This window comes from Protopterus annectens, chromosome 1.part2 (assembly GCF_019279795.1).
Source record: "Protopterus annectens isolate FY-2018-M chromosome 1.part2, PAN1.0, whole genome shotgun sequence".
Classification (NCBI taxonomy): domain Eukaryota; kingdom Metazoa; phylum Chordata; order Ceratodontiformes; family Protopteridae; genus Protopterus; species Protopterus annectens.
The window spans coordinates 1214296208-1214317164 of NC_056727.1; the positions used below are offsets into that span (position 1 = coordinate 1214296208).

A 20957-nucleotide genomic window follows, 5' to 3' on the forward strand; every position below is an offset into this window, starting at 1 on the left:
TCGAGTATAAAGTTAATGTCCCAGTCAGTGGTGGGAGCTCTCCTTGGGGGTCTTAAATTGTTAGCTCCTCTCAGGAACAGTTTGACCAGAGGGTGAGAAAAGAGAGGTGGCTCAGTATTATAATGAGCTGAGATGGCCGAGGCATGAATCTTAATAGAAGAGAAGGATAGGCCTTTGTGGAGCAGCTCTGCTAGGTAATCTAGGATTTGAGGAACGTTGGGCAGGCTGTGTCCTTTCCTTGAGAATGGCTTCAAGAACAGTATCTTTTCCATTTTTCTGAATAGGATTTCCTAGTACTAGGCCTTCTGGCTTCAAGGATGATGTCTAGCACCTGTCCGCTGAGGGTTGCTGGTGGTGTATTCAGGGAATAAGCCAGGCTGCAAGGTTCAGTGTTTGCAGCTGAGGATGCAAAATCTGTCCCTCCTGCTGGGAGGTCTGATGTAGGTGCCAGGGTGGTACTGCTGCCAGACTACATCGGAGTGGGTACCAGTGCTGGTGGGGCCAGTCCGGTGCAATAAGGATTGTCCTTGGTTTGTCCTGTTTGATCTTGAGTAGTACTTTTGAGAGGAGGGGCAGAGGGGGAAAGGCATAAATTGAGAGGTTTTCCCATGTAAAGGATAGGGCATCCACTTTCCATGCTTGGCTGTGGGGATTTCTGGTGCAAAATTTGCTCAATTGATGGTTTTGGGGGGAGGCAAAGAGGTCCACCTCTGGTGTCTCCCACCTTTGGGTTAGAAGTCTGAATTAGCTGGGTTCCAGTTTCCACTTGTGTGGGTCCAGCAGATTTCTGCTTAAGTCGTCTGCCAGTGAATTTTGTTTGCCTGGCAGGAATTGAGCTTGCAGGTGCACTTGGTTGCTCAAGGCTGTGTTCCACAGGGCCATGGCTAACCTGCAGAGTGGGTAGGAATGAGTTCCCCCCTGCTCGTTTATGTACCACATAACTGTGGTGTTGTCTGTCTTCATCAAGAGTTGTCCTGGAAGGATAAGGTATTTGAAGGCTGTCAGAGCATTATGTACAGCTAGCATTTCTTTTTGATTGATATGTAAGTGAATTTGTCTTGGGCTCCATTTGCCTTGAATGCTTTTGTCAGCCATGTGAGCCCCCCATGCATAGCCTGATGCATCTGTTGTCAGGGTTTGGGTGGCAAGGGGTTGAGTGAAAGGGAGTCCCTTGTTGTGGTTGCAAGCCTGCCCACCAAAGGAACTCTGCCCTTAGACAAGGAATGATGGGAATAATTGTTTCCAGTTCCTGAGAATGTTCACACCAGAGACTTTTTAAGTACCACTGAAGTTTCCTCATATGTAGTCTTGCATATGGAATTAGTAGAATGCATGAAGCCATGAACCCTAGGGCTTGCAGTATTTTTCTTGCAGATAGCTGGGTTCTGGTGGCCATTAGTTTGAAGTAGTTTGTCAAATAAACTTGCTTTTCTCGAGTAAGGAATGCCAGCCATCTGGGAAGTTGTGTTCAAGCTTACTCCCAGGAATACAGTCTTTTGGCTGGGCACCAGTTGATGGTGTACCCCAGAGAGGTTAGAAGTCTCTCTACAAATGCCAGGTCCTGAAGTAGCAACTCCTGACTGTCCACCTGAATCAGGCAATCGTCCAAGTATGGATAAAGTTGAATATTTCTCTGCCTGCAGTATGCAATGGCTGGAGCCAGGCACTTTGTGAAAACCCTGGGCGCATTAGATAAGCCAAAGGGAAGTGCAGAGAACTGATAGTGCATAGAGCCTGCCCTGAAACGTAGATATTTCCTGCAAGACTCCCTTATGGGGATGTGCAGATAAGCTTCTTTTAGGTCTAAAGTGACTAGCCAGGAGTCCTTGGCTAGCATAGGAAGCAACTGTTGTAGTGTAAGCATTTTGAATTTTGGGACCACCAGGAAGGTGTTGAGAATGGACAGGTCCAGGATAGGGCACCAAGGGTCCTCTTTTCTAGGCACCAGGAACAGTCTGGAGTAGAAACCCTGTCTTCTTTGCTCTACTGGAGCAGGCTGAATATCCCTGATACTGAGATGAGAAAGTATTTGCTTTTGGGCCTCAGCTCACTGATTTGGAGGAAGGTCTGGCAACCAGCTTGGGGTTGGCAGTGAGTGGAAGTAGAATCTGTATCCCTGGGATACAATGTTTAGGACCCATCAGTCCTGGGTAATGGACATCCAGTTTTTTTGCATGCAGGGCGAGTTTTCCTCCTAGGGGTGCAAGTACTTGGGCATGGCTGGGAAGGATGATAGACAAGTCATTGTGAAGTTTTTCCATAAGGGGGTGGCTTACCACTCCCTGTTTTTGAGGGGGGAGCACTCCATTGTTTAGATCTATGCATACCCTGAGACTGTAGTCTTGGTGGTCTGTTGCCCCTGGGTTTTGGTTGAGAAGACCTGGTAGAGACTGGAAAGGACCAGTTTTTAGAAGGCCAATGCCTACTGAATCTAGGTGGCTGTACCTGCAAGAAATCTTTAACAGTTTGCATAGATTTAGCTTTTTCCTCCATCAGTTTAAGAACCTATTCTGCATTTGTGCCAAACAAATGTTCCTGGCTTAATGGAGCATCTAGTAATTTTGCTTTGACATGGTCTGGCAAGATTTGTTCCTTCAGCCAAGCATGCCTTCTCAGTACAGACCCAGTGACAGCAGCACTGCAAGATGCTTCTAAGGCATCAAAACCACACTGCAAAGTCTGTTTACTGACTTAGTTTGCAGAATGCATTAACTCTTCTAAATCTTTACTTTCTGCAAAATCTGGAAGCAACAACATTTTTTGTTTAATTGGTTCCATAATATGCTGCTGGTACTTCAATATGTGAAACTGGCAATTTAAAGCCCTGATGGCAAGAGTTGCAGAGGTATATACCTTCTTGCCCCATCTGTCTAAAGCCCTCGAATACCTGTCCGAAGGGGTAGGATTTTTGGCTGTAGTAGCCTTGATACCTTTAGATCCCTGGGAAATGGTCTCTGAATCAGCAGTGGGATTTTTAAAGAGACATTTGTGAGAGTCAGGTACCCTGTAGTACCGGTCAGGCTTTCTAGGAGCTGGTGGTAAAGTATCAGGAGTAAGACTGGATTCCATGAAAACATCATCTACATACAATATCCAGGACAGGGGGGTATAGCTAGAAGCCTGTGCTGAGGCAAGTCTAAAAATTCTCTGAGCTTCTTTTTGGACTGTGGGTAGTCCTGGCATTCCCAGCGGAAATGCTCTCTTAAGGTATGCAAGGTTTCACCAAAAGAAAAGTTCTCTGGAGGGGAGGGAGAGGGAATGGAATCCTCTGCATCTGAATCCTCATAGGTACATAAGGGTATGTCCTGTTAATCAGAGGGATCAGAGTCATCGGACTCATGGTCTGCTGAATCAGAAGGGAAATCAATTCTTTGTCTTTTAGAGGGGGAAGGCTGGCTTCCCCTAATTAAAGTTATGAGGTCTTCAGCCATTCTAAGCATTTGTTTCTGTGGTATGGGAGCTTGAGGATGCGCTTTGGTCGTCTGATTTCTAGGAGTAGTGCGAACTCTGGGCCTGAGAAACTCAGTAGTTTTAGTCTGAAACAAGGTAGTCGGTTTAATACGAACATTGGAAGGTCGGAATACACTCTCAGAAGCCGGTGCCTGCACAGTGGCTCCGGACCCATCCAAGGTAGAGACAGCCACAGGTTCCATAATCGAAGAAGCATCTCGTGGTATACCGGACTCCGAATGGGTCTCAGCAGAGGCCTGCAAATCTGTACAAGCAGGTATCAGGATCTGCGAAAGCGCCTCATTGAGTACCGGCGGACTGGCGACTAGCTTAACGGAAGCGTCGTCGGCAGTTTTGGACCCAAGTGGTCTGTCTCTGTCTTTATATTTACGTTTTTTTGGAAGATCGGTAGTCGGACAGCTTTCCGAAGCCATTTTGGAATATGGAGAATGTGAGAGAAAGAATTTAGCAACAAAAATAGCCCGACGACGAATAGTTTGGGCATTAAATAAGGCACAAAACTAACAGCGAGGAACATCGTGGTTTAGGACTAAACAGGTGATGCAGTAAGAATGAAAATCTCTGCGAGGTATTTACTTTCCACAGGCAAGACAATTGTTAACTTTTTCTGACATTCTTTAGAGCAAGAAAAAAGAATCCCCAATGGGGTACGTAGCTTTAGAAGACTTCAGGTTTGAAACTCGAAAAATGAAAATTTGAGGTAGTGTCCGACAGGCACTTGCAAACTGCTTCTGCTTTGGGCTCTCACACAGCAAGAAAAGCTGATGTAATGGCATCAGCTGCATGTTTTACACCCCTGGCATCATGAAAAAGGTGACAGCATCCGATGCAGAAATCCCAAGACTCTGGTATTCGGGCCGACTGAGGGCTACCTGCAGACAGATAACCCAAGTGTGATGACTGCAACAGTGTAACATGAAGAACATCTAAAATTATGTCAATATGGTTTGTCTGCATTTATATAAAATGTACGACTGCCAAGGCTTAAACAGAACTTGAATAAAACATAAATAGAAAAAGATTTTTCAGAAATTTTCTCATGTCATATTGAAAAGTATGCAAATTATGTGCACATATTAATAGCTGGATCTACCTGCTTTTCAAAAGCCTTTGTATCTCTTTTCAATGTGTACATGTTGAGAGTTATGGGTGACAAACCAAGAGACAGTCATGACTTAAATGGCATGCATTGTATTTTAGTCTTCTGTTATCAGTTTTTACTACTATATTAATGTTTTAACTTATTTTAGAGACGACTGATGTTAAGGATAAGTTGGTAACAAGATTCATCTCCAAATTACTCATAAAAAAGAAAAGATGGCAATGAAAATCACCAGTTCAATAAAAATGAGGCCAACAAGTAGGTTTAACTCATCAACATGAAAATTAACATGCTCATTGTGCAACAAACTTATTTCTGTGTAAAAAAATACAACCTGAGGAGACACTTCAAGATAAAACACTCTCAGTTTTAACTCTAACTATCCTGTAAGGTCCAACACCAGAAAAACATGTGTAACTTACTCATAGAAATAGAGATGTATCACTATGGTCTGATCTGCTGTTTACTGCAGATCCTTAAGAAGCAGCAGAGACAATGAAGAAGTGCATGTTAGCTGCACTGAAGAAGTGATTTTGGATGACATTAAGTTAAAAAATGTGATATCACTGACTAAAAGCTTCCTATGCTGGATATGTCAATGCCAAGGAGAATCAAAGTTCTTGCATCTAAGGTTTTTTGGCTCTTTTGGAGTGCCTTAGAAATGCTGAAGTCCTATCGTTGGTAGTCAGGTGAATCTACTGATAGCATGGCCATTGCACAACTTTGCTTATCAGTGCCATTTTTTTCACAGCTATCAATTTCAAAAAATCAACTTCTTGGATTAATACCACTGGAGGCCCATATAACTAGCAAGGGTGATGATCCACAAAACTTTCTCTTTCTTTAATGAAAACAAGCTTAAAATTTTAATGGCAGTGAACATGCTTATCAACTGTGCTTTGTTTATGGCTGGTAGGGTGCAGGGTCTGTCTGCCAGACCAGTGGTTATAGTATCACAGATGTGATCATTACACTGCTAGTTTCTCACCAGTACCAGGTGATGTGGCTGAGCTTCTTGAAGGTCTCTTTTGGCCATGAGCTTAGTAAGAATCTATTAACAGTCTTTTGTTCCAGACAGTTGTAATTGCGAAACTCAGAAGTTAAAAAGAACTATTGGACTCTGTTGCACACACCGATATCAGCCTGCAAAATCATTTGTTTTGAGCGCTGCTTTATGACATCACTAAATATAGTGATCTGCTTACATGCAATGAGATAAGGTGGCTCAGCAGGGGAGTGCAATTTGCTCTAGAAAATATGTTGTCACCAGGAAAAAGATCATTCATTTTCTACAGGACAGCCTGCAACAGAAAGCCAGCACAGACTGTAAATACTGGATTACAAATTTGTGGCAAAAATGCGTTCTCTGAGTGATATATTCACTCACTTGAACAGGACTAATCTAGAAATACAGGGAATGGCAAAACTGTCAATGATATCATGGAAAAAAATAACTGCTTTTCAAAGGAAAATCTCCATCTCTCTCTCTGGTTTTCCCTGGAAAAAATGTTCCATTTTCCTACACTGATGTTTTAGTTTCTGGACAAACCAAACACTAACTTAACAACAAGAAAGGAAGACTTTGATATTCACAGTAAAATAATGCAAGCCATCAGGAACACATTTCCTGCTGAGTTAGAAGGAAACCTCTAGCAAATGCCAAGCAGCTGCTAATGTTATTTAATAAAAAGTTTCAGCTGGAGCTGACCAACATTCAGACACCAGTAGATCAGAAGAATCCACATTAGTCTGCGAGATTTAAGTTGCATTGGACACATTGGACAGTGCCTGTCAATCACAAAAAAGATGGCAATTATTTACTCTCCGTTTGGACCAAATTATTTTTGGGCCTAACTTACTCACTTTCTCAGTCCAAAATGTATCAGTTTTCTCAGAAGAAAAAGCTGTGTATTACACAAAAGAGATGACACAAATCAAAATTGTAATGCATAAAATTTTGGAATTTCTAATATCAATGTTGTGCATTTTTTTTTCATTGTACCACAGGTGTATATGTACAGTGGTCCAAAAAAGGACTGAATGTGTTTGTCCCCTAAACTATTAACAGAATGAAAATGCTGACCTCAAAAAGTTGAACAGCCTTGCTATCTACACCACCAGGTTGTGATTTTCAAATGCTGAAAATAAATAAAACAAGCAAGCAAATAAATTAAAGTTTAAAAAGGGGGGATTATCCTTCAGAGGACCACTCTTACTTGCAATAATCTAGTCAGGCTCCACCCATAGCAGTAGGTACAGCTCTAAAGGTTTTGCAACAACAGCAGCACGTTTCATATAAATATATACACAAGAATAAAACATGGCAGCGCTGAATGACAAGAGGAATTTGACCTTACTTACTGGAATGCAGCAGAGCAGACCACAACTAACATATCTGATATATTAACAGGATCTATCTCAGGCTACTCTTTCTCTCTCTCAGTTTCAGGGAAGATTGCCAAATTCTGACTACAAAATGTACTTCTTCATAGTTGAGTCTTAACGCAAACTGGTCTTGGCCACTTCCATGGAAACCAGCAAAACATAATGAGGGAGGACTATGAGAGGCAGAAGGATCAGAGCTACAACAGGAATCCCAACCTCTCTCTCCCAACTCCATTTACTAGAGACATTCTGCTGGTGACTAGCCACTTACTAGTAACTAAGTATGCACTTAGGTAAATAATTAGACATGTGCATGCAAGTATACAAGTCAATATGACAAAGTGTTTTCTCGCAAGTAATCCCATTGTACTGAATAACTGTAAACAGCAAAAAAAAAACCTGAAGAACATTTAAATCTGAATAGCCTCTGAATGCCTTCTACCAAATCAGGTTACCTGACGGCTGTCTCAAACGTCTACCCAACAATCCAGAACACGGCTTACACTGCAAAGCACAACACAAATACCTCTTTTTATGAGGCTACATGCACTACCCATTTTCTAAACTGAATGCTGGACACAGGAATAATAGTTCTTTGTGCTGGAACATGCTGCATGTACACACATTACATAAAACACATATCCTGGACACCACAGCTGACCACTAGGAGAAAAAAGTTTATCATCTTTTCATTACTTTTCTTACATACAAGAAGCTGCCACCTGATAGAAATGCATATTAATTACTTTCTTCAGGGAAAGGAATCAAGCTTGTATCACCTTTTCATTTTGAAGTCCATCTCTTGGTCCTACTTCCACAATTTTCACTCGAGAAGGGAGGGGTGGATTTGCAACATATCCCTGCAAAACCAGGACAAAAAACAAAAGATGGAAAGTTTTTATGAATCTTTCAACTTTAAGCACTGCTTCTTATCCTGCACATTTCAGGCCAAAGGTCAGCATAATCTGACAAAATACAAAATTCTTCTATGCCATTCCATAACATTTTTTTCTGCACTGTCAACTTTTGGCTTTTAATATTTAGCATTATACAGTATTCTTGTTTTTTATTCAAATGTTTTTATCTAATAAAAATACAAGCATATTTGTCATTTTAAGCAATATAAGTCAAATAAACACTACCATCCCAAACAAAACTTACTAAATACTATGCTTTTACTAGCTGGTGACATCCACCCTAAACCTGGGTCTACTCCTACTAATATACCCTTATCCCAACAACTCCCCCCCACCCATCCAATCAACCATTACCCTTCCTGTCATAACACCCTCATCCCACCCCCTTACCCTTTACTCTAACAAACACTTATCCATTATGGCAATCAACATCCAAAGCCTTACTAACAAAATTACTGACCTTCATGCTTGGATCTCCCATTATTCCCCCCCCCCCATCTACTTATACTTTCAGAAACCTGGTTGAAACCTCATATTCTTAACTCTGAAATCCTTCCCCCTGGGTACTCTGACTAGACAGAATCACCAAAAAAGGTGGGGGGTGGCTATCCTCTACTCTCAATACCTTACCATTTTCCCCCATTTCTATTGAATAACTGGATTTCCACCCAGCAGCATTTCTAATTCTAAACTACCACTTAAATAACCCCAAAACTTGCCATAGCTGGCATTTACATTCCTCCTGGTAAGAACATACAAATTCTGGAAAATATTCTTTCCTGGTTATCTCAAAATTTACCCTATGAAACTTTACTACTAGGAGACATAAATATAGACTGGAAGCCATTGGAATCCCATTCACCTGCCCAAAGTATCAATCTGCTTGGTTTTACCCAACTTATCACCACCCCCACTAGACTCTCCAAACACTCACACCAAGGCACAACAATTGACTGGGTCCTTTGTAACAGCCCCCAGCTTTATCATAACCCTAAAACACTTCCTGATTCAATTAGTGACCACCTACCAATTAGCATCGTGAGATAACAACAAAAAACACATCTGTATAAAGTCTGTCGTAAACTCAAAGACTTCAACCCCACCTTACTTGGTAGTCTCTCTGCCATAAACTGGTCCATCCTGCACTCCCTTCCTCTTGATGAAACTGTACTCAAATTCAACCACATCTTTCTCAATATCTTTGACTCATTAGTTCCCCCCCCCAATGTAAAATAAGAATAAAATCAAACCATGCCCCATGGCTCAGTAAAGATACTCGAATATTAATGCACAAACGAGATACTGCATGGAAAACTTGGATAAAAAGCAAATCACCCATTCACCTCCAAGAATTTAAGTTTCTTGGAAACCAGGCTAAAAAAGAAATTTACAAGGATAAAAAGGTCTTTTACACTAAAATACAACACTCCTCTCATTCAAATCCAAAGATTTCTGGAAAAATATCAACTCTATCATATACCCTGGTAAACCCCAAACCCCCAATCCCTAACCTAACCTTCCTGACCTTGAGATTGCCTCCCTCCTCAACCAGTTTTGCATAGAGTCTATCAGCAAGATCACAACAGGCCAGACTCCCAGACAAAACCTACCCCACTACCTAATACATCAATCTCACCTTAAACCTTGTCTCTACATCCTACATAAGATCTCTTCTTTTCAAACTCAATCCATGTTCCCACTCTGCAGACAAACTTCCCCCTACTTCCTCAAGCTTGCTGCAAATTCTATTGCCTATACAGTTTCAATACTCATAAACCGTTCTATAAATGAAGCCACTGTACCCAAAATTTGGAAATCCCTTTACTTCATCCCACTTCACAAAGGAGGTAACTCCAGTGATCCCTCTAATTTCTGACCTATTGCCATACTTTCCCCACTATTCAAAATATTAGAAAAAAGTGTATTCACAACCAAATTCTTAACTTTCTCAAACAACTCGACCTCCTCTCCCCTACCTAACATGGCTTCCGACCTCATCATAGTACCTCTACAGCCCTTTTATCCTTTACCTACACCATCGCCAAATCTAGAAATAGCAATAACTTAGTCTCATGTTTATTCCTCGACTTATCTAAGGCAGCTGATATGGTATCGCATTCTAAATTTCTGACTAAGCTAGCCAACTTCAACCTTTCACGCTCAGCTCTTTCAAAGTTCCTTAGTTACCTCACTGACATACTTCAATCAGTTAAATGGCAATCGTCCTGCTCTCCTTTCTTACCTATACATACTGGAGTACCCCAGGGTTCCATTCTTGGACCCCTGCTCTTTAACATCTTTATCAATGACCTCCACTCCTCCACCTCCCTCTCCTCCCTTATTCAATATGCCAATGACTCCACCCTTATCACATCAGCTACTTCTATTACACTTCTTCAAACACATACTCCACAACCTTTCCATCTTGCAGAAAAATGGCTAAATAACAATCAGCTTATTCTTAACCCACAAAAAAACAAAGCTACTTCTCTTTCTCCCCAAAAAAAAACAATGACCATTTCAAGACAAACTTCTTCATCTCCTCTATTAATAACACAATAATCAACGCAGAATCTCTCACAAAATTACTCGGAATGATTATTGATGACCAATTTGACTTACATATTCACCATGCAATAAACAATACTAATCAAAAACTTGGCTTGTTATACCACAACTCAAAATTCCTTTCTGCTGAATCTAGACAATCCCTTGCCCAAGCCTACCTTCACCCCAGTCTTCTCTATGGGGGTTAGCAGTCCTCACCAATCTTCAATCCAGTTTACTCTCCTGACTTGAGCAGACCTACAATAAAATTGCCAAATTTGGAGCCAACCTTCCTAACCCAACCCACCACTGCTTAGCCCTATGCAAGCTACAGTGGCTTGAATTCACCCATCATTTAAAACTGTCCCAACTATATCTAACCCACCTCATACTTAATCCCACTTCCTGCCCCTCCCTCCAAAATTTACTCTCATACTATTCCTCTTACTCCCCCTCCATAGCTCTGAGAAACTTCTTCTGGAAACATATACACCTAAACTTAACATAGTAAATCCTCTTTACAAATCGTCTATTACTAAAACCTGGAATAGCCTACAATTTAGCTTACAAAACATCACTCAACCAACAAGCTTCAAAAAATAACTAAAACTACTCTTCCAAACTAACTGGATCTGCCCATGCCATGATCCTACCTGAACAACCTGTTTTTGTTACATAATTTCTCTATTTCAGCCAAATGTATCTAACCACTGAAATTCCTGTCTGGTAATTGTGTAAACCATATAGCTCTACTTTTTATTGCCTTTTCTCAGACATGTACCTCCAAAAAGTTACTCATCCATTTCTATAAGGTTTACACTCTATCAAACGTATGCTGTATTTAGAGTTTGTTCACCGTTTCTTATATTGTATTTATTTGCTGTTTAAGCCTACTGTTGTTACTATGTATTTATTAATTTGTTGGAGCTTTTTTCCTTGGGTCTCCACTGAAAATGGGCTATAACTGCTCAGTTGGACTAACCTGGTTAACAAATGTGAAATAACTAAACATATGACTCATCCGACATAATTAAATAAGACCCAATCTTATTTATGTGCACAGAATAAATGAAATATGAAAAAAGTAGTTGCAGAAACATTTACAAAACATTACATCTTTCAGAATGTGACCACTGCAGAAGGTACTACCATCATGAAATATATGCAAGATGACACCAGAACAACCATTCCCTAATGATAATACCTGCATCAAGAACCTTCCTTACAGTTAAACTTAAATTGTTGTGCAACTCCTTTGTAATAGCACAGCTTTCACAGAGTAGCATCTGTGAAAGGTACAAGCCTCTTTCCTCCAACACCAACAGAATTAATCATCTGGCCTCCAGTCACAGCTCCTAATTACTGCCACCTCAGGATCCTTCAGCTTGCTGTTTAATAATGCAGGTTTACTGAGCTCCAAACTACTTAGGAAAGCTAGCAAGACTGCAGACAACCACTGGATGACAGCAAAGAACTGCAAGGCACATCTGTCTAATCTTCTAGGTGCTAGTGTCAGCATGCAATGACATCAAGCAGAATGCCTGTAAATGTTATTGCAAGCAAGTTTCGATAGCACTCATGAGATCTACATAAACACTTATGATCTGTAAACTACACTCTCAATTAGCCATCACCACAGAAAGCAATGCATTCTTGGATGACACCCACCCAAAGTACACAGTTAAATCTTACCCTTTCAATTTGCTTCTTGTGTGTCCAGGTCTCTTTTCTAATTAAAGCCACGAACAGCACACTTTAGGAACAAACCCCTTGGGGCCACTGGACCAGCAATTTATCATTATTTTTTTGACAATGATGTTAGAAGACACACACAAATTAATTATTTACAATGCTCTCTTAATGAAGCTTATTATTTTGAATATAAAACTGGGAAGAATATTACTTTTCGTACATATTTGGACTGATGTAAACAAGTACATCAAAAATATATGATTTAGCACCCATGCTAACGCTGATAGAGATTTTTTCCAAGTGTCAACAGGCTGGCACCAACTACACCAGGTTTATGGCACAGTCCAACAAAGCCTGGTGGATTAATCAAAAGTTATGTACCTATCACAATGAGTCACGTCAGATTTTCATCTAGTTCAACGCATGAGTTGTTGGATCTGACCTTGCCACTGGCTCTAAAAGCTTCTTCCAGTTCCAGGGTTCTGACTCCTCCTCTACCCATAATTTTCTGTACTCCACCCTAATACTTCAGATCAAGTTTGCTCATGTCCAACACAAAATGATCTACTACCATGTAAATATGAAAACAGTTGCAATTAAAACAAAGAGGGGAAACAGAATGCAACAGTTAGAACAGGATTATTCACAGATGAGAGTTGAACAGAAATCTTCCCGGTCATCTCAAAGTCATAAGTGTTAATTTAAGAAGGGGAAAAGAGGAAGGGATGCTGAAATTGGCAAAAATCAGAAAACATGGATCTAGCGTTATGGTAATTGCATAACTTTCATATTCAATGTTGTCTATTTTTGTCCAATTCAACACATGGGACAGACTTCCTCAGCATTCACTCTGGGTGGTATCAAGGAAGGATGTTCCTCAGGATGGTGGAGCCAAAAGAAGAATGTGATCTAGATTGTACATCCAAGTCACTGCAGCGCAAATTTCATCAATGGGAAGTTTTCTAGAAAAGGCGGTTGAGTAGACACTGCTCTAGTGGAATGAGCCTTGGGTTTAGATTGTAAAGCCACATTCTTTTTGTTATAGACAAAGGAAAGGCAGTGTAACAACCATCTTGACAGGATGACTTCTGGCAAAAGATTTACCTAATTCTGGTTTTGAAAAAGCAACAAACAACTGATCGGATTTCCTGAATACCTTTCTGAGGTGCAGGCCAAAACAAGTGGGATATGACTGATCAAGTTTGCAGATGACTGCAAGCTGGGTGCCGTCATCAATTCCCCTAGTGATGTGGACATCCTCCAAGAGGGTTTCACCCAAACAAATGACGTGCCAGAAATATGGCCTCAAATTGAATGCCAAAAATGCATCATCATCCCCTTTGGGGAGAGTGACACTCCCACAATTATCACACTGCTAATAAGGTCCTAAGCATGCAATCAGTTGAGAGACTTTGGCACCCAGCTTGATAGCAAACTGACTTTTGACCACCATATTGCCTCCATTATACAAAAAGCTTTCTACATGGCCCACCTCATTAGTAATGGTATCTCATCCAGGGACAAGGTGGTCATAACATCCCTATATCCTTCCCTTGGTTCTCCTTCAAACCATTAAATGTTTAAAACATCGAAGTTCAGATCATTGAGACCAGAACATAGAGTTTTAAAACATCAAAGGTTTGAAGGGGAAGAAAAAGGTAAGTGTAGGTGGGAGAATGTTTTTGCAGGGCACCAAAGTGTCCTGTATACTGTGTGTGTCTATGTGCCATCTGTGTGATGGCACTACAGATAGGGTACGGAAAATCTCCCATTTAGCGCTTCTGCATATAGCGCTAAACGGGAGATTTCCCTTTACTCCATTGTAGTGCAATCTCGGAGTTGGAATATTAAAGTAGGGCGGGTGTGGCGGGTGCATGGGGGTGAAGCATACAACTGTTAAAATTTATTTATTTTTTTTTGGTTACATTTCTAACCTTCGATGTTTCAAAATTCGATGTTCTGGTCTCGATGATCAGAATTTCGATGGTTAGAAGTGGAACCCTTTCCCTTATAAGACCCATTATTGAGTATAATGCCACTTTTGGCATGTACCTCACAAAGCACATGCAGTAACTGGACAGACCACAGAGGTTCCTCACCAGGAGAATCAATTGCCTCAAACATCTACCCTACACAGATAGGCTAAAGGTCCTGTCTCTCTACTCAGTCTCCTACAGACTCCTCAGAGGTGACCTCTACCTGGCATATACAGCAATCTCAGACCCCGCCCTGATGGGACTGCTGCATATCTGCAAGTCAAGCTCCACTCGAGTAACCCGTACGCGCAATCTCAACCTGGTCTGTCACATCACTAGGGCTCGTTGGCGGTACAGATTTGTGTTCCAGAGACTCCCCCTTTTGTGGAATAAACTCCCTCTTCACATCAAGCAGAGCACCTCATCAACCCTTTATAAGTGCAACCTGGATAACTGGATGGGGAACAGAAAATACACCCCTGGGATTCTACCCATGTCCCTGCTGGACAGTAGCATAGGGTGCTAACTTGTTGGAACATGGGATAAATTATTGGCTACACTTGTAAGGGCCTCAGGGCCAATAACCCAGTAACTTCTATAATTGTTTCATTCTATTAAGACAGAAACTGAAGTGACAATGAACATCCAACACGTAAAACACACTCACCCGTTTGAGTATCTGGGAAAAAAAATACTGGTAAATTTATTGACTGACTTAAGATTGTCTCAGATGCCACCTTAGGGAGAAAAGATGCATTATTTATCAGAGAAACTCTGTCTTTGTGAAAAATCAAATAGGTAGGTTTGCAAGAAAGTACATGCAATTCCGAAATCCACCTGGCTGATGTACTGTAACTGCCACCAGAAAATTTGTTTTTTTAGGTCAAGAACTGTAAATCGTCTGTGGCTGTACGCTCAAAGAGGGGATGGGTTAGAGCCTAAAGCATAATGGCAATATCCCTAATGGGAGGTCATAAAAGAAAGGTCCCTCTGAAAAAGGATTTAGAAATCTTTAAGGAAGCAATACAGGAATTGCTATGCCCAATGTGGAAGCCTGCGACAGCTGCCATTTGAACCTTGACAGTGGAATAACTAGAACCCTTGCCAATGTTCAGATAAAAATTCTAATCCAGATGGAGTGGGTGCTAAAAAGGGGTCCAATCCTCTGAAGACTGTCCAGATAGAGAAGCTTTTCCCTTTACAGTGGTATATCTTTTTTGCGACTAGCTTTTGAGAAGCCGATATGATCCTGACAACCATAGTGGGAAGCCTGGCAACTATGGTTATGGTTAAAAACTGAAGAAACCATGTGGTTAATTTCATGGACTTCTGGACAAGAGGAGGCAATCCAGACAGGTGAGTTAGGAGACCTTGATATTGATCCAACATTCAAGGTGGATGCACTACTAAAGGCCACAAGATGAGGAACCATGTTTGTTGAGACCAGAAGGGGACAATGAGGATTACTCGGGCTTTGCACTGTCTAGCTTTCTGTATGAACTTCTTCATTAGAGGTAAGGGAGAAAAAGCATACAAGAGGCCTGGGAGCCAGTTGTGGACCAGAGCTTCCCTTGGTGATTGACTATGTGGAGGGATCATGGTGAAGTAACGGCTACATTTGTAAATGAGATATGATGCAGAGAAGTCACAGCAAGTTTGGTCCCTGCGATTGAAAATCAAAAGTTGCTAGTGTTGGATTGGGGGAACCACTCATGAGGTGTCAAAAGAACCTTGCTCAATCTGTCACTTAAAACACTGGATGATCCTAGGATGTGCATTGCTATTAGAAAGCGGTGTGAAGACATCACCCACTGCCAAACTCTCTCAGCCTCAAAAGTTTGTTGATGTACCATACCACTGTCATACTGTCCATCTGTATGGAAATCACACCCTTGGGGAGAGATCCTGGAATGTCTGCAGCATTAGGAGGACCACTCATCTCCAAGACACTGATGTGAAGATTAGCCTCTACAGTGACAATGCACCTTGGACCATCCTCCCTTCGAGATGCCCCCCAACCTAGAAGGTAGGTGTCCGTGGTTACTACCACTACTGAAGAGTCCATATGGAACAGGCTAGCCTCAGTTACTAAAGACAACGTAATCCACTGGGCAAGGTGATGTCTGCAGATCTGTGTTAGCCGAATCTTTGCATATAACAGGTGAGTGCTCTCAGATTACTGTGCTGCTAGGATCCCGTGGAGCACTTTCATGTGTTATCTGGCTAGTGGGACCATCAGAACTGTGGATGCCATTAGAACAAACAGGTGTAAGATCAATCTCACTGGAGGAGAGGGATGATGAAGCACCCACATGGCTGCTAGACAGAAGGATAAAACTCTGGACTGGTGAAGGCCTCTAACTGAAAACTAGAGAGCATAAACTCTTGGTAGGGAAGGAGGAAAAGGCTGAAAACACACAAAGGATACATACCAAGAGATAAGCCCTTGAGAAAATATCCGAAGTCTTCTGCAGCAAATGACATCTGAGGTATTAGAGTGGAGTACAAGGAATTATGGGTAGGGGAGGAGTAGAAGCCCTGGAACCAAAAGAAGCTTTACAGTTGCTGGCGAGGTAGGATCCAGTCAGATCCGACAACCCATGTGTTGTAGCAGATGAAAACAAACATTGAATCCATACTTACAAGTCATGTGATGATTTGGAATAAAATTAACTAGAAGCATGAACATCAGACATCATGCTTTATATTTTAGCAATAAAAGAAACCTGCCCTAATGCATTAATTTGTGACTTTGAATTCAGTATCCCTATACAACTTATAAGAAGGATAGTGAAGGCCAGACAGCAGGTGGTGTTGATACATTTGGGCAGGACAACATCACATGTAACTGAAACGAGCAGCAGCACCACACACAGACACACTCTTGGCAAAGAAGCCCTGTAATCCATGTTTATATCAATATCTGGATTTGCACTTGCTCCACCCCTGGCTAAAATACTACTCCTCACTTAATCCTATATTAATTGTTCCAGCTTTTCTTTTGTTTTAACCCCAGCTGATATTCCATGCTTCCTCTATCATTCCATCTTCCCCTCTGGCTATTTTATATCCATGCTGCTACCCATCATTCTCTTTTTTTATCTATAATCTTTCTCAATTCGCTATGCAAGGAGTGCTCATATTGTTGCTGTTAAGTTTTGCTGAACATATGATGCTCATATGTATTTATACGCAATAGAATTTTCTGCTGTACAACTGTATGAAAATTGCATTGTAAAATCGGATTTGTTTTGTGCAAATTCATATGGAGTTTTTCTCCCCGTGTCTCCGCTGAAAAAGGGCTCTTGCCAAGGCAGATCATCCCAGTAAACAAATCTAAATAAATAAAACAATCATATATTAAGCATTAAAATTGGTACATCTCACTGTCTCTCAATATGCTAAGCATTTACATTTACAGAACTATTACTTGCTGATTTTAATATTCATTTAAATTTTAACTAAAAATCTTGCCATTAGTTACTGAATATCTATGGGTTTTTAAACTAGTTATGTCAGGCGTCGGAAGAAACAAACAATATCTGTGAAGAAAATATCCTGGACTGGATATTAGCCAGTAATCCAATAATAATACTTCAGAATGTTATGTTTCCTAATCACTTGGGTTTAGGGCAATTAGTCTGCAGACCATTTCAAGCCTAGTCAAAATCCCTATTCAGATTTTATCTCTAGCCTCAAGGAGGGCAAGACAAGACAGATTGGGAAAGAATTTGAGGATGCCCATCCAATTATCTGGGTTTAACTTGAAGTTGGTAAGGGTGTTACTTTGCTTGACATGTAATACTTTGCTCCAGAGGTGAGGGATATGACTATCATGCCAGCTTGTCTTATTTATCTGCTGATGAAGATTTAGTTCATTTAACCAATATTTTAAAAATACCATCAGTTCTGGAAAGGAATAGGTCATCAAATAGGGTTGGATCTTTCATGACACGAAAGGCCAGATACAGATTTCAATACAGGACTCTGTAAGAGACTGAGTATAGAGAAAGAGCTGCCAGACTCTCCTGATTATCAAGATTTTTGAGGCCACTGATCTTTTTAGTTATGAATCTCTGAGGTCTCAAGTCATGTGATACGTTTAGATAACTACATGACAAAATTTGTATTATATTCAATAACTGGTCATATAAGATAGGAGTAAAGAGGAATTACGACTTCTTTGGATCTAGTGGAGATGACTTTGCCAATTAAATGGGCCAGATAAAAAATTTCCTGAACTACTGCGGAGCTATGATGGTGAAATTATAAGGAATTATCAACAAAAGTATACAGATACCTTACAATAGTGTCTGATTGAAGGGGTGGATCTCCTATACGGTAAGTGAAACAGTTTTGCTTTCTAAAATTAGCAATGCAATATTTTTTAACATTTAATTTGAGACCATTGTCCATGCACTAATTGTTAACATGTTCTAAGCTGTGTTGGAGCAATTGCGAGTTAGCTTAAGATCAAACAACACACAATTTACAATAATCTGCAAACTTAGTTAACCACAGGCCGGAAGTGCTGGTCTGAAGGTTTGAGATTATATATATATATATATATATATATATATATATATATATATATATATATATATATATATATATATATATGGTTTACTATTGAAATTGCGAACGGCACTTGGGCGACAGTCAGATAGTCGAACGTATAAGGTCGTAAACACGGATGTCGAAGACATAATAATCAATCTAGGAACGGTTTTAACATGGGTCGAGGTAGGGAAGATGTTTGTAGTAGGGAATAATACTGAACACCTACCTCGACCCATGTTAAAACCGTTCCTAGATTGATTATTTTGTCTTCGACATCCTTGTTTACGACCTTATACGTTCGACTATCCGACTGTCAAGTGCCGTATTCAATAGTAAACCTATATATATATATATATATATATATATATATATATATATATATATATATATATATATGCCAAATAGGAGAAGACCCCAAAAATAAGCACTGTGGCACACCACTGGCAACATTTTCACTTTCAGAAGTGGCACCTGCCAATCAAACTACATGGGTTCTGTCAGACAACTAGTTAGTTATCCATTGTATAACATAAGGATTTGTATTCAGATTTGCAGGTGTCTGAATGGGGAATAGTGTCAGATGCCTTGGCTAGGTCTAATGCTGCATGTACTGCATAACCACCATCCACTACTTCAGTTACGTCTTCAAAGAAATTAATGAGGTTAAAGAGGCACAATCATCCTTTGATAAAGCCAAACTGATGAGGGTCCAAGGTTAAGACATTATGAATGTCCAGACTAATGAAGTCTGAGATAACACACACTATAGCTTTACAGATCAGGCTAGTGAGACTAATGGGTTAACTGTTACCAGGGTCTGTGGTTGGGCCACACTTGTGCAATGGTATTGTAATAGTGGTTTTCCAGACTTCAGGAATGCAACCAGTGGAGAGGGTCAGATTAAAGAGGTTAAGCAGGGGTTCAGAAATGCCATATGTGGCACTCAATCAGGCAACCTGGTCTATTGTCAGGACCTATGGATGAAGTTAGTCATAGTTTTTGAAAGGGTTGAAAGAAAACATTCCATAGTAATTAAAGGGGGTGGCTTAGAGTGTGGATCCTGTAGAATACCTATTAATTTATTGGTGTAGTAAAATTTTCACTACATTTGTTACCTAGGAAATTAGCTATTTCCTTTGGGTTAGTGTACTATTACTGTGGACTAACTCTGAACACTTTTGGGTGTTAATTCTTAACTTCCTGATAAAAGTAAAGCACAATTTGCAGTTACTATTGGTTTTAGTGGCTATCTGAAGTTCATTCTCAGTTTTGGACTTCCTAATCGTTCCTTTATCCTCTTTGTTAGTCTGCTTAAGTGAGATCTTAAGGTTGGTAGAATGAGACCTCTTATACGCATTAAGCAGATTCTTTTTATTGCAACATTTATTTACATGGGTATTCACCTCACAGGCATTTGTTTTTAAACTTCCCATATCTGTTGAGGATAGGAACTGCCTTATCACTACAACTATTTAGGTGGGAGTAGAAGTCAGGGGGGCAGGCAGCAGCTTCAGCAATAGGATCCTTCAGAGAAGGATTACACCAGAATTTAAGTCATCAAGTAACTGCAGAAAGCTTGCTTTAAAGAAGTCCCTCAACACAGCAGTATTTATATGAGTTATTACCAGTTTCAAAGGAAAAGGTCACTAAATTATATTCTAACTTCACAAGAGCATGTGAATAACTCCCTACCTGCTCTGTGTAAAATTTCAGTTGTCTTGTATCTGATCAAAAGTTATCAATATCAGAAGCATAGAAAACCTTTCAATAAATAAGATAGGATAAATACCAAGGTGGACAAATTAATCTTTTGTTGTTTTAATAATATACTTTTAAATATTTCAGACAGTTGTGCATCTGCCAGGCAAATAAGGCCTAAACGTTTATGACTTTATGACAGTGATGAACAAGACATGGACAGAACATTAATTCTTAGGAGAGATTTAGAGATTAACCCAGTAAATGAAATGTTTATCTTCAGATGTTCAGAATGAAAATATGAACAGAAAACAGAAAAGGCCAAAACTAAAACAGAACTATCTATCTGAAAATGAGTCCTCACAAAAAGGAATTTCTTCACAGGAATCACTGCTTCAACAGTCATTAAGCATTCCACTCATCACATTCACAAAAAGAAAATAAACAAAAAAATATTTTTATATTGATATTTTATACATACATATATATACATATATATATATATATATATATATATATATGAGCCCACAAAGTAAATTATCAACTCATGAGGAAAAAGTGGGGTCTGTGCCCCCACGTCTCTAATTTCCAACTAATGGGCTACCACTA

At 40.2% G+C, this 20957-nt stretch overlaps 1 protein-coding gene across 1 annotated transcript in view; it reads right to left on the reverse strand.

Annotated features, from left to right (window-relative positions):
* HMGCL (3-hydroxy-3-methylglutaryl-CoA lyase) overlaps positions 1 to 20957 on the reverse strand; it is a 1428752-nt gene that overhangs the window by 1263035 nt on the left and 144760 nt on the right. The window contains exon 2 of the mRNA XM_044060073.1: positions 7738 to 7818. Coding sequence (XP_043916008.1) covers positions 7738 to 7818 — 81 coding nt within the window. The remainder of the gene's footprint in view (positions 1 to 7737; positions 7819 to 20957) is intronic.